At 44.8% G+C, this 25,643-nt stretch overlaps 1 protein-coding gene across 1 annotated transcript in view; it reads left to right on the forward strand.

The window, feature by feature from the left end:
- LOC111145040 (deleted in malignant brain tumors 1) overlaps positions 1-25,643 on the forward strand; it is a 197,318-nt gene that overhangs the window by 73,456 nt on the left and 98,219 nt on the right. Inside the window, 2 exon segments of the mRNA XM_022499653.1 lie at positions 15,436-15,750; positions 20,516-20,830. Of these exon segments, the coding sequence (XP_022355361.1) occupies positions 15,436-15,750; positions 20,516-20,830 (630 nt within the window).

A 25,643-nucleotide genomic window follows, 5' to 3' on the forward strand; every position in this document is an offset into this window, starting at 1 on the left:
CTTGTCTATACCCCCCACCCTCTCAGTCACAAGCAAGGCTTGTGATTCTGGTAGCTACATGACCTCAGCCACCACCGCCCACTGTGGTCCCCCTGCAGAAGGACACATTGAGACCACCACCCCACCCTCGTCTCGGCTCCATCCCCTTCGTCAGCTGTGGTCCCCTCAGCAGCAGTCACTGTTATGTTTGGTGTCTTTGCTGTCCTACATCCCAACGGCAGCCATTGTGGGTAGACAATGGAGGCATGAGGCACACCTTCAATATGTCCAATGTGGTGTCCAGGAAATGGACATGGTTGTCCAAGGAGGCCCACTACTTGTGAAACATGAAGGAGGAGGGGAACAGAGGGGAGCACCAAGAGCAATGACACAGAGACATGGGTCGATGCTGAAGCAGTTGTTAAATGCCGTCAAGACCCGGATGATCCCAAGGAGGCCAAACGTGCCTCTGGAGGAGGGACGAGGGGATGAGGCGGCAGACGTGGGGATGAAGAATCAGGACGCGGTGGGGAGAAAGCACGACGCAGAGCTCTCCCTCTTGCCTGTGTTGGCTTTCGCTCGGGAACTGAAGATGTTGAGTTTGCAAACGTGTGTGCTGACTTGTTGAGGGAGAGGAAGATTTCAGCCTTGCCCGTGGTGGCTGAGCTTCCCGTTAATGCCACAGGTCATGGGCTGAATTGTGTTTCCCCCAAATTCACTCGTTGAAGTCCTAACCCCTAGGCCCTCAGAAGGTGACCTTATTTGGAGTTAGGGTCTTTATGGAGGTCAGTGAGTTAAGACGAGGTTGTGAGGGGGGGTCCTAATCTGTTATGAACACGGTCCTTGTGCGGAAATTTGGAGAATGGCACCAAGGGCAAACGCCAAGTACGGATGAAGACAGAAATCGGGGTTGTACTTCTACATGCCAAGGAACAACTAAAACGGCCAGCGAACCCCCAAAATCCAAGGCAGAGGCGTGGAATAGATTCTTCCTTAAGATCTTCAGAAAGAAACAGCCCTACCAACAGCTTCGTCTCAGACGTCTAGCCTACAGAACGGTGAAAGAACACATTTCTATCCTTTATGCCGCTCAGTTAGAGCAGCCCTAACTAAATAACATGCCGTCAAAAATCTTCCAGAAGGATGGTCCCAGGTAAAACCCACATTCTAAAAGGAAACTTTTGGGATGCCTGGGTGGTGCAGTTAGTTAAGAGCCTGCCTTCAGTTCAGGTCATGATCCCGGGGTCCTGGGATCAAGCCCAGTGTCAGGCTTCCTGCTCAGCGGGGGGCCTGCTTCTCCCTTGGCCCCTTCCACCGCCCCCTGCTGGTGCTCTCTCCCTCTCTTTCTCTCTCTCTCAAATGAAAGGAAACTATTGATCCTGACAAAAGAGTGTGCTTGTCTCTATCAAGCTCTGTTAGAGGTTGTTCACTGTAGCAGAAAACACTAAGAGTTAAAAAGAAACCAAGAGCTGAAGAGAGAACAGTGTGAGGGAGTGAAAAAGAAGCCAGTGTTTGAGCAGCCATAACCCCTCACCTAGAGTTACAGACCTGAAGTTAAAACAAATGCCAGGAATCAGAATCCTTATGCACCTCATAGACAGAGTACTCACCTGTCTTGTGTGGTGTTTTAGGGACACGGAGACAGAGAACCTAAGCAGCAGCCTGACTTCCCTTCTTGCAGCTTCATTCTCTCACCAGCCGACCTCGGGCACGAGAGCCCTTTCTCCTTGTCTCAGTCTCCCCATCTATAAAATGGACATAAGATGATCTGTCGTACTCCCTCACAGAACTGCTAGAAGAATTAGAGTGAAATGAACGTGAAACAGAGCCATATATAAGGACTAGGCCAATAGAAGGTGTTCCACGCCCAGAATCCGACTTTATTCACATAGTGCAAATGCCCTTTACAAAATCAGTGGGATGACTTTAGTCGATTTTCCTGCTTCCAACACTGCTCTTGGCTTTGACTCATTTCCTACTCCTATTTTTATTTTACCCTGGCTTCCTCACTCTGCTTGTTTGTTTGTTTTAAATTTTTTAAGATTTTATTTATTTATTTGACAGAGAGAGAGATGACAAGTAGGCAGAGAGGCAGGCAGAGAGAGAGGAGGAAGCAGGCTCCCCACTGAGCAGAGAGCCCAATGCGGGACTCGATCCCAGCACCCTGGGATCATGACCTGAGCTGAAGGCAGAGGCTTTAACCCACTGAGCCACCCAGGTGACCCTGTTTGTTTTAATTTTATCTTTTTAGATTGTATGCATTTTTACAACCGCCTTGAATGCTTTTCCTGGAAGGTGGTGACACAAACATGAAAAATTAATGGTATACTAAGCCCGGCCCAGCTAGTTCAGGTTAAAGGTAGGTTTACTCCGTGTACAAATGTGTTAGTCCGGACCACTCTCTTTGGGGTGTCTATTTTTTCCCAGATGTAGGCTGCAGCATGTGCTGATACAGACGAACAATTCGGGATCCCTGAATTAAAATCTGACCTGCACGTCTAGCTAGTGGTGTGAACTTCTACAAATTCACTAGTATTTTTTTTTTAATAAGCCTTAATTATAAGCATTGGGGTGCATGTGCCCCTTCAAGTTACTATGTTTGTATCCTTTGGACAAATACCTAGTAGTGCAATCGCTGGGTTGAAGGGTAGCTCTATTTCTTACTTTTGGAGGAACCTCCATACTGCAGCAAATGTCCACAATAGCCAAATTATGGAAAAAGCCCAGATGTCCACTGACAGATGAATGGATAAGTAAGATGTGGTGTATAGTGATATACATACACAATGAAATATTACTCAGCCATCAAAAAGAATGAGATCTTGCCATTTGCAATGCTGTGCGCAGAACTAGAGGACATTACGCTAAGCTAAACAGGTCAGTCAGAGAAAGACAAATACCATGTGCCCTCACTCATCTGTGGAATTTAAGAAACAAAACAGATGAACATAGGGGAAAGGAAGGGAAAATAAAATAAGAGAAAAACAGAGAGAGAGGTAAACCATGAGAGACTCTTAACTCTAGGAAACAAACTGAAGGCTGCTGGAGGAGAGGTGGGTGGCGGGATGGGGTGGCTGGGGGATGGGCATGAAGGAGGGTGCGTGATGGAATGAGCGCTGGGTGTTACACGCAACTGAAGAATCACTAAATTCTCCCTCTGAAACTAATAAAAAAAAAAAATAAGAAACGTCTTAAGTGAGTCTTACTGATCCAAGCATCAGGGAGACAATAGCAAAAGTGTGATCCGTAACACATGGGCAGTGTAGAGCATCCACTTCTTGTGGGCTTGGGGGGCTCAGGGATAGATGCATGCAACACAGCGTGGCTTGGGGATGCAGGGAGCACTCAGCACATGTCCGCTGCTCCAGGCGAGTCCCTCAGGAGGCTCCGGCCTCATCGGGTGGACTGAGACCCAGGAACAAGAGGCCAGCCAGTCCCTGCAAGATTTCATTCATTTCACCTCTCCCTTTCCCTGGCTCTAACTTCCTGACACTACAGTGATGTTTGCAAGGTGGGCACAAACTTGGGTATATGAAACTTTGGGCTGAGATAGGAACCAGTAAACTAACATTTTCCTTTGAACACCTACAAAAAACAGAAAGTGTTGGTTTCTTTAAATGTCCCCCTAGTGCAACCTGACTGCATTTTGTCCTAGTGAAGGAGTTTATTGCTTCTGTACATGGTGAACACATCAGAATAGGAGTTTGTGTTAATTCTTACCACTTTTCAGAAGCAGCTTCTCCCCCAAGTGACCCTTTCCCTCTCACATGTCAATACTTAGCAATCCACTCCTTAGGACTGGAGGCCCCGGGAAAGAAAGACAGGTAGGGAGAATCACAAGGTACAGAGAGAGGCCAGAGTGAGATTAGTTGGGGGGGCAGCTGTCCAGGGTCCAGTGCAGGGTAGGGAATGGGGCAGGGGCTATCTGGACACAACTTCCTGACCTGAGACAAACAGCATTCTAGTTCAAATGCTTTAAAAATGCAACTAGTTTAGCCAAATACTGGAAATAATGTCAGTTTCCAACAGTAAAAGACAAGTAGGATAAACTATGGGGCATTCTCTACGTGAAATATTACATAGCTTGTCAGAATCATGTTTTCAAAGAATATTTAAACTAGAAATTTCTCAAGCTATAATGGTAGGACTGGGTTTTTTGTTTTTGTTTTTCTTTTTCTTTTTAGAGCAGTAGTTAAACCATACCACTATATATAAATTGTGAACCCAAAATTGGTGATGAGAGAATTAATAAAAACAACACAACTTTTTATATGCCCTAAAAAGCTTTAGGAGGAATATTCTAACACACTCGTCATGTGCAGCTTGGTGTGGTGATTTTGCTTTCTTCTGCGAACTTTCATGTGCTTTACATATTTCTCCTTTAGAGAACATGTATTACCTTCATTATGCTAACAACAGAAAGTTACAGTGTGCACATCTGCTTTTGATTGAATTCAGCCCTGACTCAGTTCCCGTGTGTTCTTGCACAGCCGCACACAGATTGACAAAAAAGCCAAGGACCAAGTTTAGCCCTGGAGAGGTATTCCAGGGTCTTTAGTTAGATTGCTACCCGCATCCAGCAAAGGTACAGCATTATTATCCCAGTTCTACAAAAGGAGTAAATAATAAATGAGATTAAGTCACCTGCCCAAGGTCACATGGGTCATCAGTAGCAGAAGAGGAGATTAGAACCCAGGTCTTCTTGTTATGAGAATACTATGATGTCAGTACTTATCTCAACTTATTAGAGCTAAAACTTATGGGGTTCCTAGATGGCTCAGTTGGTTGAGCAACAAACTCCTGATTTTGGTTCAGGTCCTGATCTCCAGGTGATGAGATGGAACCCCAAGGGACTCTGCACTCAGTGGGGGTCTGCTTCTCTCCCTATCCCTCTGACCCTCTTCCCCCACCTGGCCACTGGCACAAGCTCTAGTGTGCATGCACTCCTCTCTCTCTCTCTCAAATAAATAAATATTAAGGGAAAAAAGCCAAAATTTATATTCTCCCTGGGATAATGCAGTATCTAAAAGGAGATGATTGAAATCTTTCATCATTTCATTAAAATTGTCATTTTTGTGTATGTCCTATTGTTGTCAATATTGCAAAGAACACTGGAACTCTGGCTTTTCAGGCTGCGGAGTCTTCCTGGGGCTTCAATCCTCCTTGCCCCTTGTCATGTCCTGATCTGTGAACGCAGGCCGGTTCAGCAGCATCCTAAGCGCCAACCTGACCTGGTCCCATGGGTGCCTTTGGAACACTAGCGCCACAGCGGTCCAGAATCAATCTGCCTGAATGCATGGTCTCCCCTGACATTGAGAAGGCTACTCCTCTGCCTCATCCAGCGGACCCTGTTCACATGATAGCTTCTCAGTCCTCCTGCTTTCAGTAACTCCTTCTCCTCCCACTGTTTCCCTCTGCCCTGTTTGATTGTTCCCCCAAGCATTTAGCCAATGACATGCTGTGTATCTTACTTGATCTGCATTGTCCATCTTGCCCTAGAACCTGGGGCTCCAAGTACAAGGGGTATTGTCTGTTTTGTTGGCTAATGGGGTGTGGTTGTAGCTCATTAGGGAGGTACTCAGTCACACCTCACTTTGCCCTCCATCCAGGGCAATGACACTAGGAAGTAAAACCCGTTATTGACTTTTTGTTCAAAAGATGTAAGATAGGAAATATTTGGAAGAAGACCCATCTAGTTAAAAATCCTTTGAAGTGTTAGGGGTACAGAAGAGAAAGGGAGGTTGGTGGATCCCTGAGAAGCCCAGGATGAGCTTCCCCAGATAATCTTGGAGATTGTGGGATCTGAGAGAAACAAGACTTCTGTGTCTCCCACTGTCTGGAAACCTGAGTTATAGGACCCTTGTTGAAGTTCCCCCAAGGTCTTACAGTGTGAGGACAAGAGGAGAGAGAGCTGGGTGGTTGGCCAAAGCAAAGAGGGTTGGGGTGGCCCTGAAGTGGTTCATATCCCTGAAAGGTCTACAGAAGTTAGAGGAGGGAGAGAGACCACATGTGAACAAAGGAACTGGGCAACCTGACAGGGTCATGGTTATGACCAGGGATGCAGAAGAGAGCAGTGAGGACCCTACAACCTGAGACCAGATAGGACAAGGACATCTTACTGACTACCATTGTGGAGGGACACAGTAGATGGAAGTATGGACGACAGCCAACATCCAGAAACCAGGGATACTCCACTGAAGGTCTGACCTGAGAGAGGACTCCAGGGACTTAGGAAGAGGAGAGGGGAAAGCCTGAATTTACTTAAAATAAACCTGAATTTACTGAAAACCTGGATTTACTGAAAATAAACCTGAAATGGCAGAGCTTATTTGGACTTATTTTAATTAAATCCTGTAGTCTACCTGAGATAGAATGAGGGTTCCAAAGAGAGGTTGGGTTATAGGAAAACAAATAGATACTAGCTTTTGGCCTGTCAAATATTGTACAACTCAGTTGCTTTCATTTATGTAACACACTCTCTCTTTATATCTGTATTTTCTCTGCTTGGCTAAATTTGACTGAATTTTTTCTACAAAGTCATGGCATTGAGACTATCAGAAAAACTCAGTCTCTGGTATGAGGACATCTGTTGAGAAAGAGTAATCTTGCTCACAAAATGTAAACATCTCTTACATATGCCTATTTTTACTGAATCCTCCCCATCACCCTCCAAAGTGGGGCAAGAGAGTAGTATCTCAGTTTCAAAGATGAAGAAGAGAAAGTTCAGTCAGCTAAGTTTATTACCTGAAATCACAATGGAGGGAACAAGACTCAGAGCAAAGGAGAATTCTTTGTGATTATGGGACAATTTGCTACTATAAGCCAATGACCTAAGTTGAGAAAAACTATCCATTAAAGAAACAATCACTTGAAGGGCATCAGACATCAGACATCGACTTCAAAATTCAATTCAGAAAATATTTAAGTACAAGACATCATGCTAAGCATATTATAAGAAAGCAATATTATAAGCAGGACTATAAGTGAAACCAAGAGAAGACCTTCCTTCCACAGAGGGTGTCAAGCCAGTGGGGAAATAAGACTAAAACTCTAGTAGTTACAACTACGGCAGACTATATTGGGTGTTAAAGAGGTGTACCAAGTAGGTGCTGTAGGAATTAGAGAATGTATTTGGGGAACAAAGAAAAACTTCAAGGAGGGAGGAAAGCAGGTATGGGTTTTGAAAGATGGGTAGATTTCAGCAGCTTCTTCCTCTGGGACGTACCCACACGAAGGAGAATGATGCCTTCAGTGATGTCCAGGACTCCCGTGGCCTCTCTTTCCCACTAAGGAACTGGGGGATCCCATCTGCCTAGGCAGGTGCCAGCATACAATTTGTCCATTCTCTCTGGTTTCACCTTCCAACTATTCCACAGGATGCTTCTAACAAGTAGACTCACCCTTTCCCCATTGTAAATATTCCCCATTGTAAATATATACAAAAGCAAACGAGTTGTCCCCCGCTCTGAATGCCTGCCAATCCAAACCTGAAAAAAGCATCAGATTGCAGGGCCCGCCCCCACAGGGGAGTCTGGAGAGCATATAAAGTGGGAACCTCATGTATCCCAGTAGCTTGAAGCCTTCCCACCATGGGCTGCTCAGCCCTCCTTTGGCTCCTGGTCTTCTATGCCACTATTCCGCGTGAAACAGGTAGTGCAGCTGGTGGCCCGGCACCATTTTGCTTATGCCTTGTTCCAAGCTTCAAAGGGGAAGATGAATGGTCCACCGGCACGCTATGGGAAAGTTTAGGATTAAATCCAGACAAACAGAGCTTTTACGGTGTCTAATGCAAGCCAGCCACTGACGAGATGTCGCATAATCGTGATTGATTTAGGGGAGTTGAGTCCAATATTTTCTGTAAGATTTATTATCTGTGAACAAGGCATTCGCCAGTTTATTGCTCTTTCACAACATGGCTCTGTTTTTAGGATTCTTGAAGAGATGGAAAAGAATTAACATTTGCCTGTAGGATAATTAAATAAGAGTTTTGAAAAGGTTCTTCGGCTCATATATTGATATTCAGCTCTAGAAGTTTGATCTACTGACATGATTTCTTTACTATTGCCGAACAGAGTTGTGAAAGGTATAGTAAAAGAATGTCTTCGGGCGCCCGGGGGGCTCAGTCGGTTGAGTGTCCAACTCTTGGTTTCGCCTCAGGTCATGATCTCATGGCTCACAAGGTTGAGGCCCGAGGTGGGCTTCATGCTCAGTGGGGAGTCTTCTTGAAGATTCTCTCCTTCTGACCTTCCCCTTACTTGTGCATGTTCTCTCTCTCTCTCTCCCCCTGTGTTTCTCAAATAAATAAATAAATAGATCTTTTAAAAAAGCAAACATCTTAGCCTGAAATATTTGGCATGGCATAAAGTTATTGGGACTTGACTCATGAAGTCTTTTGATAATCTATACATTTCTATAAAAAATTTATCAGTTTAGTATTTAGTCTTAATCTGTATCCCATGTTTAGCCCTTTAAAGGAAATCTCAATTTAATTTGGAACTAAATGGCTTTGGAGGAAACTAGTAAAGTCCTTTGTTACTTGGCTTTCCCACTTATACTGACAAATGAAAATTTGAATTTACTCTTGACCAACAAATATCTTGAAAATGATTTTCATTAACAATCAAGAAAAACATAAGTCATCAACCACAGAATTGTGTTTGATCATAAATTTTATACCCAAGGTCTTTTTTTCATTCTGCAAGTAACTGTATAGATATATTTATGTCAGCTACTCAACCATATTTATTAAAACATAGTAGGGTGTTAAGAAGGGCTTAAATGACTTTTTGAATCCTTTGGGGTCTGTTCCTTGCCTCCCATCTATATGTCCAATGAGGTACGAGTTTGATCCTAACTTTCTGCCCATGTGGGCCTGGGCAAGTGTTTGAATCTCTGCATGCTGCTGTTTCCTCTCGCATAAAAGGGGTTAATTGGATTGTTGGGGAGATTTAATGATATAATGTTTGTAATTTACTTGGAAGAATGCCTCAGGCATAGAAAATAGTCACTCAATGTTAACTATTGTTTTAAATGTTGTAAATTCTCAACTGTGTATTTTCAACTGAGAAGAAATGAAAATACAGTCATCAGATTCAGATAAAATCTTACCGTGATGTTTCCATTGCCCAGGAAACCAAGATATTTTCCAATATTCAGTAACAGGTTTCAAACAATAGATTTAAGATTTTTAACATGTGAACAGGGAAGTTCTCTTCTTTCAGCCAATCAATATTATGCAAGTAGGTACTCTGGAGTTTTATGAATTATACCAAATTGATGTGGGAAATTGATGGGGTTTTCTGAAAGGAACGTTTTTGGAAATTTCTGAGGTTGTTCAAAATTCAAGTTAGTCATATTTGTTTCAGTAGTGGCAGAGATGTTGCTGACTCTAATGGTGCTGAAATCCACCAGTAGCAAATGGGGTTTAAGTGTGAATGAAAGTGATTCCTGGAACAATCTGGAAGGAATCTTAATGAGCTCTGCCCCCAGGGTTTATTTAGAGTATATTGCTACTCTTTCAAAGTGGAAATGGCCTATGATTTCATCTGTCTGGAATTAGGTGTCCAAAGAATTTAGGATAGATGTGAAGGGAGAAAATGGAGACCAACTTGATGGGATAAGTGGGTTTAATGATTTCTGGGAACTGAGACAAAAACCACCCTAAATTTCAGTGATTCTCCTAAGACTATACTGTAATAACTGCCTGTGTTATTGCAAGTATGTGTTGGGGACCCCAGGAACAAAGATCAGCCCCAATTCTGAACCTATAGCCTCTTCTCATCACACTGAAAGACCAAGTCCCAGTGAAGAAAATCTGTCAATATAAGCGCTATTTATTGCACTGCTTATCCAGTTACACCAATATTCAACTCTCTTCTTCCTCTGCCTTATCCTGCTTTCCTTGAAATTTGCAAAATTACTGCCAAACACCAACACTACTTGCCCACCAAAGGCACACCTTCTTACACCCATGGACCCATTTTCTCAGCATAGTTCCTGGTCCATTAGAGGACACTTCATAAATAAATGAATTCTGAATAAATGAGTGAAAAATCAATGAGCAGGAATACCATACCATTGAGTAATGAGTGCTCACTGGATCCTCTCAAAATAAAGACAGCAGGATCATAGGGTCATTTCCCCCTGATTCCTTAAATCTAAGGATATTTGAAAGGCTCAGTAGATCTTACAGACATGATTTTCAAATACCAGTTATCACTGGAGTCATTTTCTCCCTAACTCTCTGATGTCTCCTTTGCTTTGCCCCCTCCTCCAGTTCTTTGGTCCAGGCTTTATACTGTCACCTCCCCTGAACCCCAAGATGAGTACATCACTCTACACTTTCTCGGGGGTGCTCCCAAGCTTCCAGGAACACATGGATTAGTGATATGATCTGGCCTGTTGGCTTTGTTAGGCTCCTCACATTGATTGCACAAGAGTCTTGCAGACAATGGGACCAGTGAAACCTCCTGGGAAGCGCACCCAGAAATGCAGCCATAGTTCAGTGCAGTCTTATGGGCACCAGCAGGGATTTGGGGAACTTGCAGGCCACTGGAGCTCAGGAGATATTAAGGTAACTCACACAGAAAATGTGAGGACAAAGGACAATTTGTCGGCCGCCGATGAAAGGAGGAGTATTTCTAAAGATGTGATTGTTCCCTGGTGTTGAATTTATCTGATCAACACAATCCAAGTTCAATAGTTAAAATAGTTTCTAAAACCACATTACGATCAAGTTACCATTGGTTCAGCTGTGGCACTGGGCCTGTTCTGCCTGGAGCTCTGAAACCCTGACCATAATCTCCTCACCTTCCCTTACACCACAGCCGTACCCTCTTCACTTGGCCCTGCCTCTGCGGTTCCTCGGGCCCCAAGCTTCATCCCTAGCACCAGAGTGGATGGGAAACCCATGGTGTCCAATCTCAGTGGAGCCCCTCAGCTGCCACAGCTGCCCTGTTGTCTCATTCACCCCTGGTCAAACCTTCAGCAGGTATCGTACCACCTGTTGATGCTCTCCAAGGCTGGCCCCTCTGAGGGCCAGCCTCCCCCTCCCCCACATATACACGTGCTCACACACATGCTCACTTTCATTCACACACATTTTGTGTATAAACAAATTCTCACACACACCAAAAAACACTCCTACACACTCATCCACATAAACGGTCTTACATAAACACATATACTCTCACACTCACACTCTCACACACTGTCATGCACACAAACCCTCACACACATCCTCTCACACATACACACACACACACACAAACACACACACTCATGCACATGAACTCTCACACACACACACTCATGTGCACAAACTCACACACTCACGCACAGACACACTCTAACATACATATGCACGTGCATACACACACATTCTCAGGACCAATCCATTTCTGCCATCTTTCCCTCCTTGTTTTCAGCCCAAAGTTAACCCTGTCAGTGCTCATTCCCTGTCCCCAGTGCCCTGCTGTGACTCACAAGGCTGTCTGCTATGTCCTTTCTCTAGTCTTAAGTCTTCCCCTCATCCTGGCTTCTTATCTCACATATGCCACCCCCCCCCCAAAAAACTCCCGCAATCTGATGAAGGCAGCTGGGAGACCAATCTTTTTTTTTTTTTTAAAGATTTTATTTATTTATTTTACAGAGACACAGCGAGAGAGGGAACACAAGCAGGGGAAGTGGGAGAGGGAGAAGCAGGCTCCCCGCTGAGCAGGGGTTCTGACACAGGGCTCCATCCTGGACCCTGGGATCATGACCTGAGCCGAAGGCAAATGCTTAATGACTGAGCCACCCAGGTTCCCCTGGTGTGGGACCAATCTTAAGAAACATCATCCAACATTTTATTTTCCCCCTTCTATAGGCCCAGAGCTGCCATCACAGACCAAGCACAGGGCATCTTCTGGCTTGTTCCCTAGAGTAGCCTGCACCCCAGTTTACTCCCTACATTTGATTCTTACTCACTTCCAGCTGCGCCTGCTTTGTGCTGTCTATCATGTCTGTTCTCCAAGCAAGAATGCCAAACAGCACCTCCACCATCACTTGAAAAGTCTAGGCTTCTCTTCCTATCATTCAAAACCCAAAAAACTAATCTTTTCCTGCTGATCCATCTTTATAACTCTCCCTCCAACACAGAGTCGTGGTTCAGATGGCTCCCTTACCGATTCCTCTGTAAAAGGGGTTCTTTCTTATTTATCCTCTTCCTCTAAATTTAGCCCACCCATTCTTCAAGGTCTATCTGACACCCCACACCCTTGATTCATCTTCCTGTCATCTGACCAGTGCCCAGCAAATTCCAGGCACTGTGCTCAGAGCATGGTCCCTTCCACTCAGATCTCCTGATCTGACTTGGGGGGAGGACAAGACATGAACAGGTAGCCCCAAACCAGTAAATATCCAATGAGTTATTGAGATACTATCATTTGCCATCAGATCCCCAGTGCCCAGCACATAGTAGGTGCTCAGTGATATTTGTTAAACTTTAATGGACTGAACATAAGAACTTGGGGAGGTCAGGTTTTCAATCATGGAGAAGACATAAAGTTTCCAGTTGGAAATTGGTCTTTCTTGGATGGCTAGGTTACCATGTTGATGTAAGTGGTTATGACGTTCCAGGAAATTTCAAGAAAAGCTCATGGAGTCATGGGTAAATCTGAGCCTTCCTTCTGAGAAAGGGAGAACAAGTTGCTCATAGGAGAGAACTGGAAAGTGACGTGATGTGTTGGGGTTCAGGAGCAAATAGTCAAAAAAGAATTCTTGAGACATTGTCAGTGCAAAAAGGGTTGTTTTATTAAAGCATGGGGAGAGGACCTGGGGCAGAAAGCGCTGCCCTAGAGTTGTGAGGAGTGACTCATTATATACTTTCAAGTTGAGAGGGGGTTAGGGATAGTGTAAGTCTCTAGGGAATTTGGAAGCAAGGGTTCCAGGACCTTGCAGAATCATTTACTACTGTCTACTAAACCTTAGTTACGAGACCCTTCAGATGGATATCAGTGGGCCATATGTTTGGAGATGATTGCTAACATATCTTGGGGCAGGTTGTAAAGATAAAGGAAGTTTCCAAAGGGATTTTCATATGTTAAAGAAGACTTGTAGGATCCTGGAGTTTTGGCTAATGTCAAGGTAATGTTACCATTTGCCCTTAGCTAAGTATTCATATCTAGGTGGTTGAGTTTCTGGGGGAAGTTTACTCTGCCTGTCACCTGGAGAGGTGACATGGACTAAAGTGAAAAAAGACTGAGTTAGGAAAACTACTTAAAAAAAAAAAAAGGTCATGGTAGTCCACACACAAAGGAAACAAAACACGCAAACTTAGTTCAAGGTGGTCACAGTCGGTCTGGACGGCTTCGGTAGGTGCTCTGCGTGTCAGCCCCCAGGCCACCTTGCTGGGCCTGAGCAGCACACATCACGGGGCTTCTCTGATAATCTAAGGGGCAGACAGCTGTGAGCGTGCTTGGAAAAGTGTAAAGTTGGGTGTAGGCATCAGAGCTGCTCGTGCAAAGGATGGGCTGAAGTGGCATAAAAAATGCAGGGGTTCAGCCACTTGGTAGGAGGATGTAGGAGGTGTGGGATGAAAAGGAAAGAAGTGGGAGTGGGCAACTAAATGTCTAGACTCTGGAACCACATCCCAGCACTGCCACTTATAAGCTGTGGCGTCTGGGAAATTTTCTCCACAGCACGACAGAACCGATTGGGTTGGTAAACATTCAGATTCTTGGGTTCTCAGGTTCTCTCTGCTGAGCCTGTGCGTCCGAGAGTTTGGGATGGGGCTGGGGCAGATGCTATCTGATGCTGGGCCCTGTCAGGTCTCCCTCTAGGGAGGCTGTTTTCTCTCTCCCTGGGCTGAACATCCAGATTCTAACCGGCTGTACTTCTCAGGTTGCTCCAGGAGGGACATCAGAGGACCCACAGAAAGCCTATGGAAAGGACATTCTAAGAGAAGCACCGTGCGAGGCTTGCCTCCGGGGCAGCTGGATGGTGAGTCAGAGCTGGCCCATCCCCTTGGCTTGGAGGAAGCAGGGCCAAGGGCAGGTGGCCAGTCCAGGGTTGTAGGGACATGGAGAAGCTGTGAATGGCCCTGGGGTTGGATGAGTAGCTCATCTCTGAAAATAAAGGAGTCCCATTTCCATTTCTGTTTAACAAGACAGGGGTCTTTATCTAATTTCATGGTTCCAACACATGAGAGACTGACTTAAAAGTCCCTATCTCAAGTGCTCTTAAATGTTGGGGTAAGCCAAAATCAACCCCCAGAGCTTGCAGAATGGGAAAAATCCCAGGTTCCCTCGGAGACATGGGGTACACTCCAGGAGTCTGATCTTTAGCAAACCTCTTGAGAGATTCAAATAATGCAGGGTTTGTGAAGACCAGGCTTTGAGAAGCCCTGCTCTGCAGCCTCTGGGACACAAGGAGCAGGCGCGGGGCGGGGGGAGTGGGGGAGGGGTGCAGGGAACAGCCTGCTGTCAGCAGCCAGCCCTGGGAGTTCCCATCAGCCTCCTCAGCTCTCTAGTGACAGTGGGTGAGGTGTAGAAAGTGACAATTGCCAGCTCCTCGGTGCTCCCTCTGCGCAGGGCAATTCAGATGCATTTGGTTCATTGATCTCCCTTGAGGCCGGTGCCCTTATCACATTCCTCATCCTTTGCAGATGCGGAATGGGAGGTGGGCGGACCTACACAAATTGTGTAGCTAGTGAGTGATGAAAGCCGCAGCAAAGCCAGAGCCAGGTGTGCACCTCCGTGTCCCAGTAAGCCCTTCCCGGCCCGAGAACTGGGAATGCTGGCGAGCGATGCCCGGCAAATGCTCAGAGAGCTCGAGTGTGGGTGCACACTGGTCGGGCCGCAGCTTCCTGGGGAGTCGAGCAGTGTGTGTGCTTCCTGCACGGTTGTGTCCCCCCAGCAAGCTGGACTTGGCACCGACAATAACAGTGACACGGTGAAAACGGTCCAAGGATCCAGGAGATATTTCTTAAGCTGAACTATCAAGGAGCCCAGACTTGGAGAGTTCCTACCTAAGATGTAGATGTTCTTGCCAGACCAGAAGGGAGGATCCAGAATGAAGTGCTTCTGAAAAGACCAAAGCAAAGCCAGATGTCCCGCTACACAGCCAGTGTAAACTCCCCTCCCGTGGTTGACACCCCCCCCCCAACAGGAGGGCCCTACAGAGATGTACAGAGGACCCCTGGGAGCAGTCAGAATGAGCTAGGGGTCCCCTGCTGCCCCTCACTGATGGGACCCCCAGGAAGCTGTACCCGGTTTCCTCCATGGTAAGATGGGGACAATAATACCCCACAAGGTAGTTGTGAGCCTTTAAAAGATGTCTATTGTGAAGGACTTAAGCCAGTGCCTGAAGCCCAGGTGGTACTCCATGAATAGGGCTCACTGTCACGATGAGGACACTGGTGAGGAACGTGGTGACTCCACCAACACTTTGGGTGGGGGGACTGACTCTCTCCCAAAGACTGGCTCGCTGTGCAGCTCGTGGAAGGCTCTGGCAGGTGTTCGGGTCGTGTCGAGGTGTACTTTGAAGGCATATGGCACACCGTGTGTGACGACTTTTGGGACAAGAAGGAAGCACAGGTGGTGTGTCGGCAGCTGGGCTGTGGGACAGCCGTCTCCGCCCCGGGAGAGGCCCACTATGGCCAGGGCTCAGGCGCCATCCTTCTGGACGATGTGCAGTGCTCGGGGACTGAGGCCAATCTGGGGCAGTGCTCCCACGCCGGCTGGTTCACCCACAACTGTGAGCATGGGGAAGACGCCGGTGTCACCTGCTTGGGTAAATGCCTTCCTCTCTTCTCTGGGACTTGAATTGCCATTTTTTTTCCCTCAGTCATGTCCTCAGTATCTTCCCAACACAGCCAGACACCTTAATCTTTTTTTTTTTTTAAAGATTGAATGATTGATTGGTTGATTGATTGATTGATTTCAGAGCGAGAGAGAGCACACAGAGGGAGAGGGAGAAACAGACTCCTCACTGAGCAGAGAACCCGACATGGGGCTTGATCCCAGGACCCTGGGATCATGATCTGAGCTGAAGGCAAACGCTTAACCCACAGAGACACCCAGGTGCCCCAAGGACACCCCAAATATAACCCCCAAATTTTTGTGTCTATTTGAGAAGCCAAGGTCAGCGTATTGCAAAAAAAAAAAATTCTCTAGGTTTGAATCAAAAAGGCTTAGTCCAGTCACAGGATGGACTACATCACTGCAGTTCCCAGTGCAAGATGAAAATGTGGGTCTCCTTTTTCAGAGATTACTTAAGAATTTCAAGACAGCAACAGCCAACAGTAGAGCATTAGAACTCCGAGTGGGTGACCCTGAGTAACAGCAGGGGCATTGAACATCCTTAATAGATGTGTCCCCCATGCCTCCCCTTCCTCTTAATGTGTGTTTTTGCACATTACTTCTCCTTTAACACAATGGAAATAATCATATTAATAATAGAAGCACCCCAAACAATGGATTTCTTCCCTCCCACCCCCACCCCCCAACCATGAGGGAAGACACCTGTTAATTCTGATCCTTCACCTGTCATTTCATAGCCAATGATGCTGTGCCAGATATCTCTGCTTTTTGAGGACCTCTATCTCCTAGAGACCAAGTAACCATGTTTCTAATAAGCCATCTCTGCATGATGGGCAAGTTCAGGGGTCAGGAGCCAGTGGCAGCCCCTTCCTTGACCCTCAGCTGCCAAATATCTCAGAGTTGGAGGAGACCACGCCCCTACCCCCCAGATCGTCCTTCCAAACCTGGCATGCCAGAAAACAGATTCTAAACCATTATCAACTAGCCAAGAGCCAAGCACTCATGCATTCAGAAAAATTGCAGAAGGCTTGGCTATCCAGCATTGAACACAATGTCCCTGTCCCATGGGATTGACTTCCAGACTATTCCACGTGCCAGCTTCTGTCACAGAGCAGCAGACTCCCCTCACTTGGTGGTGGTGGCGACCAGACCCTGCCCTGCTGGGACCTTTCCCACTGCAGGTGACTCTGTCTTGAGAGCTGGTTAAATGGGTAGAAGAGAATTTCAGTCCATAAAATCAATGTTCCCAAGGCCTCTTCCTGGTTTGCAGGGGAAAGGCAGCCCCAGCCCCTCTTCCTGAACCCCTAGAACTCACTTTGTGAGCTTCCTGTGAGTCCTCAGGACACACAGAGTTGACCGGGTGTCATCTTTGCCTCATCTGGGCACTCCAGGTAGCCTAGGAAGTTGCAGGAGGACTCTCCCAGTCTCTTAGGCAGCAAGTCCTTGGGCACGGCCCCTTGATGGGAGTTAGTTGCTAACTAACAGTCTAGTTAGCAAATTATCATAAGAATCTGACTTCAGGAGACACCTGGGTGGCTCAGTTGGTTAAGTGTCTGCCTTTGGCTCAGGTCATGATCTCAGGGTCCTGAGACTGAGCCCTGAGTCAGGCTCCCTGCTCAGCAGGCAGTTTGTTTCTCCCTCTCTCCCTGCCCTTCCCCCTGCTCATGCTGGCTCTCTCTTTATCTCTTTATCAAATAAATAAACAGAGTATTTTTTTTTTAAAAAAGAATATGACTTCAGGGAAATTTAAAAAACGCTTTTTAAGTATAGTTTTAAACAGTTGGTCTCAACTGGGGATGATTTTGTTCTCCGGGGGACTTTTGTCAATGTCTAGAGACATTTTGACTGTGAATGGGGGTGGTACTGGCATCTTAGAAGTCAGGGACACTACTAAACGTCCTACAACACACAGGTCAGCCCTCCACCACGAAGAATTTTCTAGTCCAAAATATCAATAGTGCTGTTTCTTAAACTCTACTTTGGAATCAAGCATGTGCAGTTGATTTTGTTTGTTTTAATAGGTATGTATTAATAATGAATTGATGGTGAATTAATTATTGCTTTACTAATAAAAGCAAAGCTGTTAATAGTTCCTTCCTCGAGTGTTAACCTCAATCCAGATTTTTTCCATTAATTTCCTCTGATTAATCTACTGATTAAAGTTGTTTGAGTTTATCATTTGGGGGGAAAGAAAATCTAATTTCTTTCAAATATGATATTTTAACAGATTTATTGGCTCTTTATTATAACCTTAGCATGTAAGGTATTCCAAATCTGAGTACACTGAGTCACTTGATGGTTTGCCTGAGAGACTGCCTCAAAGTGTGAACCCTGTCGGGGCATGGAGCAATTTCCAGTTTTCCAAGCACCTTCCCTCTGTTACACCATTTCATCGTCACACAATTCAAGCAGGCTTGTTTCATGATCCTTGTTTCATAAATAGGTAAACGGAGGCTCAGTGACAAGGTTAAGTCAAGGTCAAGTACCTTGGCCAAAGTCACATGGCAAATATCCAGGCCTCTGGACTCCACCTCTGGTGCTGTCCCCTTCACTAAGTCCGCTGCATGCTGGAAAGCACCCTGACTCCAGGCAAAATTGGCAAATGTTCCAAGTTGTCTTGCTGCTCTGAGAGCAGCCTCACTCTTCCCTCATATTTTAAGCCCCTCACCCATGCACATGCCCTAAGCCTGGCATGCACTCGTGTGCCCTTGAGTTGAACCACCCTAATTTATTTAAACCAGAGCCTCCAGACCCACCTTCCAACATCATCAAAACTGAATGTCACCTGGGGAAATGAGCGATTGACCATATGACGAGGGAATGAATGTCCATATGTTAATGAGCTCCCATGTTCTTCAAACAAATGCCCCAAACATCACAGCCAGGGTGGCCTGCCCTGAGCACAGACTCCTTTGGAAATCATTTATCTTCAAGAGTCACTTAGAGTTTTATCTCCAAGTTACAACACAATCATATTCATCACAATATGAAAACCAGTGTTTAAAATCCTCCACATAAGGTAACGTTGGTCACCTAAGATGCACCTGTCTGGCCTGCAGGTGTTCCCACCCCCAAGGTCAGGGAGGACCCTTAAACAAACCAACCTTAGTTGAGTGTACTGGGCTATTCCTGAGCATAGAGTCCAGACTAAGATGTCTGCTTTTCAACGAATATTGAAAATAGCATAAAGGTCTTTCCTTCCAAACTTCCTTTTTGGAATAACCACATAGAGCACAAATTCCAGGCTGAACTCTTTCACTAGGATCATAGCAGGGGGACAACAGCCAATCCAGCCAGCAAGCACAGGGCATTCCAGAATGTTTGTCCTCTTTCAAGAAAGACTCATTTTATACAACTTTTCTTTTCTTTCTCATAGAATATGAACGTGAAACTTCAGGAGCTTTTGGTAAGAATCACACTGTAGTATATCTTTAAGGGAACCTCCCCAAATGTCCCCAATCCTCTGATTTTATAATACAACCCATGTGGAAGTGGGGGAGGGCAGGAGACAAATAATGAATTTAATCAAAAGAACTCAACAAAGGAAAGGGGGAAAAAAGGCAGCTTCTCTGCTTTATCTATGGTATAGAGGAAGCCTTTTCTCCCCAAACTGTTTTGTTCTCATTGCCTAAATGTATTTCAGAAAATTTTGGAGTGAGGATACAAATATGATTTAATAAATTATCATCCAAAGTCACAGCTTAACTGAAATTGTATTTTAAAAAAACCCAACTTCAGATTTTCAGCAAATTCAGAAATAAATGGAAAAAAGCTCACTGTTTCTGGTTAACTTGAACCCTAAGACACCTTCCTTCCTTAGAAGTCTCTTCATAAGCCAGAGGCATACACTCTTGTAAGCACCTGACCCTTCTGCCTTTCTGGCAGAGGCACATTCCCACAAGGGATCCCGTTTAAAAGAACAATGTGTGAGTGGCTCTGCGCTTCCCAAATACACAATCACGTTTCACGTGCCACTGATCAGAATGAACCTGTCGAATCCAGTCCCCAAGTTATGCTCATAGCTCAGCGTCTACTCCATGAGGTCACCCTTAGCTCAGTGTCGGCCCCGTGAGCCCACCATGTCCATGCGACGCTCCCCGTAAACTTGGGTGGAGTCTTTGGGATGGCAATGACACCTCATCTCTTCTCTCGTCTCTCAGATGCTGAGATCCTAACACCATTCCCCGGTGGTGAGTCAAGGTTTTCTACCTCTTCATTTCGTGTGGTTTGGTGGGTCATGTGCTAACAAACAGAATGATTCCATCTGGGGAATCTCTATGTATTCACCTCACTCATAAGCCTCTGCTATTTTTAATGAACTGGGGAAGCCTCTGCCTCCTCCCATCCTTCTTTGTCTACTAAGCTCCTTCCTACTCTTTGTCCAAGACCCGGGTCCCTAATCTCTTCTTAGAAAAGATAGCCTGGAACCCCCACTCCCATATACACTCTCAAAACACTACAAAACACTACACTACAGTACACTCTCCCCCTCTGCCTCTTAGCATCTAGTGTAATTGTACATCTAAAAACTTAATTTTGGATTAATGCAATTACTTCCTCCAGTCCCCACAAATTAGACTTCAAACTCTGTGACAGCAAAACCAGGTGTGCTCTGTGAACTGTGATATCTGCAGTGCCATCTGGGGTGACCCGGGGCCTGTCCACAAATATGTGTTATGGGTGAATGCAGAATGTGTTCCTTCTCCTAACATGTAGTGTTTTTGTGTCTCTGAAAGACTGGCCACAATTGCAACTGGTGAATGGCTCAGGCAGATGTTCTGGACGTGTGGAGGTTTTCTACCATGGCCACTGGGGCAGGGTTTGCGATGACCGCTGGGACATGAATGAAGCTGATGTGGTGTGTCGGCAGCTGAACTGTGGCCATGCCCTCGCAGCCCCTGTGAAGGCTCAGTTTGGCGAAGGAGAGGGCAAGTTTCTGCTGGATGATGTGGACTGTACAGGAAGAGAGAGTTTCCTGGGACAGTGTCCCCATTCCGACTGGTCCGTCCATAACTGTGGTCCTGGAGAAGATGCCAGTGTCGTCTGCTCAGGTAATGGTCACCTCTCTCTCCGAGGGTGCTCATGTCATTAAGCGGGTGGCATCTCTGTTAATCCCCTAGTGACGCTTGCACCTGTGTAATCACAGACCATCTCTGACCACACATATGAGCCGAGAGTAAAGAGACGTGGGTAATTCAAGAGCGTCACCTTGAGCTCGGGAATTTCCAGCCACAAGATGTTGAAATGGATTTTTTTTTTAATGGAGAAAAATAGTGGAAGATCTTAGTGGTTCTATTACGAGGACTAGATTTCAAAATGACTGATAAAAGACAAGTAAGTCAACAGGGCCATTAATCACTCACTGAAAGCCATCTACCTTTCTTCAGGACACTGTAGGTCTAAAAGGTAGTTTTTCCCACTAAAAGTTTGCAATCTAAGGAAAGAGAAGAAACTGAGAGTTTATAAATTAGAAATAGCACAGAGTTTTGTCCTGTTGATGGTGAGTCCAGGCCATGTATTGCTAATCGCAAGTCTTCAACCAATTACTAATTACTGTGATCATTCCAGACCAGTTTTTCAGTCTCAGCACTACTAATGTTTGTGAACGCATACTTGTGGAAGGGCCTGTCCCATGTATATGAGCTATTTAGCATTATCCCTCACCTGAACCAACTGAATGACCCCGCTGCCTCCAACTTTGGCCACCAAAAATGTCTTCAGACATGGTCAAATGTCCCTTAGAGCGTGTGGGATTGCTCCTGACTGAGAACTGGTCTAGACATAATTTCCACCAAATACATGACTAGTATAATGAGGAATATACTACCAATGCTGAAGACATAAATGCGTATGCCAGTGGGATATAAAGAAAAAAACTTAGTGGGTCTAGAACAGTGAACTTCGTCACGTGCTAAAAATTTCAATCGTACCCAACCAGAAAGACTGTATTCATATTACACTAAGGTAATTAGCAAGTTAAGTCAATTCAAACAGCAAAAATATTGGGGGGAGTGTTGCTTTGTTTTCATCTATTTTTTATTTCTCTTTTCCCCCCTTGACTTGGCTTTGTTTTATTTTGATTACATAGTTGGAGTTTTGGTTTAGAATTTCATCAAAGCAGTCTGTTCTACAAAGCCACTGGGTTCCTCCCTGTCTCATGTGTGTGATGAATGTCTGCCTGTTACTTAGAGGTGTTATAGAGTCTGCGGGGCAGAAACAGCACAGGCACAGCTGCGTGAAGATGTGTTGTTAGACACACTGTATTAACAAACATGGTTCATTAAAATCATCTGAACTAAGGCAGGGAGAATCAAAATTTTTATATATGAGAATCACATTCTTTCATGTTAAAATTCATTTTGAATTGAAGTATCTCTGGAAACAACTTCCCTTTTCCAACATAAGTCTTTCTTCTCCCACATATTCACAGAGACTGAGTACTTCAAGCCTGCTTTGGGTAAGTGCATGCTTTTGTTTTATCGACATGCCATTTTTCATTCTATGTGCTACCTGGCCAGGTAATACGTAGATCATAAAAGAAAAAAAGGGAATAATGGTGGAAGGGTTTGGATTGCCATATTTTAACAGTCATTATTTGACATTTGCACACTCCTGGCCTATTAAGATGATCCTACCATTAAACTGAAAATATGGTTGGGCCACTTTCTTCCTTCAACAAAATTTAGCTTGATTTTCATTTCAGTCATGAGGGTTTTAATGTTTTCTCTGGTATTGATCTTTTCACCCAGTGGGATTGCAGTTAAAAGCATTGTTAAGGAAATACCTTGGTAAATTATTTGTGTAGCCTGTACAACTCTGCAGCATATGTTCTTTCCCACTGTGTGTCTTTTATGACTGGAGGAGGGAGTGAATACTTTCACAGGTTAACAGCCACTGAATTCTCAACCCCTCTCCCTACAGAGAATGCAGAGGAATCACCGCCAGCATCCCAAGGTAGGAAGTATTTTCATGTTGAATTTGCAGTATTTGACCTTTCTTCATGCAAATTTTCCTTTTGGTTTAAAACCAGAAGGTTTTTTTTGTTGGGATTGCTGAACCAAACTTGAAGGGAGCAACATATCACATATTTTGTATCTAAAAGATCAATTTATCGGTGTACTAGGAAACTGGTGAGTTCTGAAACTAGTAAACCCAGGGGGAAAATGTTCAAGATAAGCCTGTGTAACCAGCCCCAGTGGGCCCTGGGATGAGGGAAGGACAATGGGTTTGACGAGAGGTGGTTTGAGTTTAAGTTCATCTCTGCCCCTTGCTCGGTATGACCCTGGGCAAGCCACTCTTCCCTTTTTTAAAAAAGGAGATAAAAACACTTCACAGAGCTCCATTTGAGTTAAAATGAAGTCATGTACATGGAATGAAAACAAGAGCCAAATTTCATTGAGTGCAAAGGATATCCTAGGCATTTTTCTAAGACCCTGGCCTGCACAGTTATTGTTTCATTCTCTCATTCGGGGATCAAGAAAACTTCTCTGTAAGAGTCAGATAGGAAATCTCCGAGGCTTTGTGGCTGGAGGTTCACTGCTCCGCTGCTGCAGCATGAAAGCGGCAGCCAGCACAGTTGGTAAGCTGCTGGGGGGCACACCTGTGTTCCCAAATACTTTACTTGCAAAATAAGCACTGGGCTGGATTTGAACCACAGGCTTCAGTGTCCCGACTCCGGTTTGAATGAATTAATTCTAAACGCTTTGCATGCATGACTTATTTAATTTTCATAACAACCTTATGAAGTAGGTATGACTATAATTCCTGCTTTATCTTGGTGAGAAAACTGGAGCATAGAGAAGTTAGTCAACTCGAGTGCCCAAGGCCAAGAAGTTAGCAAGAGGCACAGTTGCTGGTCCGTTAGATTATGATAACTTGCTTGGTTTTCATGGAGGGTTGATGTTAAAAATAGACACATTCTTCCCACTCTGTTAATTTCTTGAACCAGAAGCCATCCCACCTGTTCGCTTTCCCTCCACACACAACCAGTGCCTCAGAAACTTCTCAGGCTCTACTTCCGAAATGTATGTTAAACCCATTACCATCTCCCAACTCCGCTGTTAAAACTATTCTCCAAAACCAGCATCTCAAATTACTGCAACGACTTTCTAAGTAGTCTTCTGCATTCTCTCCTCTCCATCACACATGGAATCTGTTCCCGGCACAGAAACTAAAACTGGCTGGTAAATCATAAATCAGACCATTCCTCTTAACTCAAAGCCCTCCAAAGGCTTTCTGTTATATTTGGAACGATGTCCAGATTTTTCACAGGGACCTGCAAGACTTGACAGGATCTAGTCCTCGTCTGTTTCTGACCAGTGAGAAAACACCTCATCTTGTGCTGTGCTTCCTACTGGATTTTTTTTTTTTTTCACCATGCCTTGAAACTGACAAGGTAGTACTCACCTTTGGGTCTTTGCACTGGCTCTTCCCTCTGTCTGGAAGGCTATTCTCCCAGATTTTTCCTCAGCTGACTCCTTGTAATCAGGTCTCAGCTAAGACATCACTCCTTCAAGAGAATTCCCCCTGAATATACAATCCAAAATAGATTCCCTCTTAGTCATGCTCTGTTTTATCAACCTCTTGCTTATCTCCTTATAGTATCTAGACCATCTGGGATTGTCTTTAGCTTCCTTTTGTTCACCTACATCATGTGCCCTTTCCACTCCACTTTCCAGAACATGACTTTTATGAGAGCAGGCTTGGCAAGTTTATGTCAGAGCCAAGGACAGTTCCTGGCACGTAATAGGTTCTAAATAAATATCTACTTAATGGAGAAACAAGAGACACATGCTAACATGCTGCCTCTCCTATAAAACTGGTGTTGAAGGCAATGTATTCGTCACTAGCCTGCTCAGCGATCCTCAAGCAAAGACAATAACTTCATTTAGGAAGATATCACTTATCAGGCAATTCTGCCTCCTACAAATTATTTATTAAGAATAATTCCATTGTGCACCATGAATTCCATCTCCCTTCAAATTCCAGGAATTTCAGAGCTTAGCCAAATAATCAGTTCTAATAATTAGCTACGAGTTTTATTGGTTAGTTATTGGCTGAATTAGTTAGTTGGTTGTTTTTCTACTAATTTCTCTTTTGTTCATGTAGTCACTAAACTTGTATTCCTATTTCTCTGGTTTTGCTATGAAGATATATATGTCCTACTATCAATCATTGGAAATCTGTGGGAAGGTATATTTACTCAGATTAATAGAAATGTTCACCAATGGTCCAGGAAGAACATACCATGCCACTGGGTCCTGTGGGAAGCATGAGCTGAGAAAGCAGGTCAGAAGAAAAGAGGCCATGGCCTTCCTGCTTACTTGTTGTTGGGAACCACTTCCCTGAACAGGCAGGGGACCCCAGCTTCCAGGAATCCTGGCTTACTCTTGATGTGTGGGCACCCTGAAGATTAGCATCACATATTAAAGCTATTACCTCCAGAGTCTCTTCAAAACAATCAAATCAGCAAATACTTCTGGGATTCTATCATGTCCAAAGGACTATATTTTGCCAGTTCACTAAGTTTTTTTTTATTATTAACATATAATGTATTATTTGTTTCAGGGATACAGGTCTGTGAATCATCGGTCTTACACAATTCACAGCACTCATCATAGCACATACCCTCCCCAATATCCATAACCCAGCCACCCCATCCCTCCTATTCCCCTCCCCTCCAGCAACCCTCAGCTTGTTTCCTGACATTAAGAGTTTCTTATGCTTTGTCTCCCTTTCTGGTTTCATATTGTTTCATTTTTCCCTCCCTACCCTTTTAATCCTCTTGTCTTTTTTCTCAAATTCCTTATATCAGTGAGATCATATGATAATTGCCTTTCTCTGACTGACTTACTTCACTTAGCA

Source organism: Enhydra lutris, unplaced genomic scaffold, assembly GCF_002288905.1.
Source record: "Enhydra lutris kenyoni isolate GAN:26980312 unplaced genomic scaffold, ASM228890v2 scaffoldscaffold12, whole genome shotgun sequence".
NCBI lineage: Eukaryota > Metazoa > Chordata > Mammalia > Carnivora > Mustelidae > Enhydra > Enhydra lutris.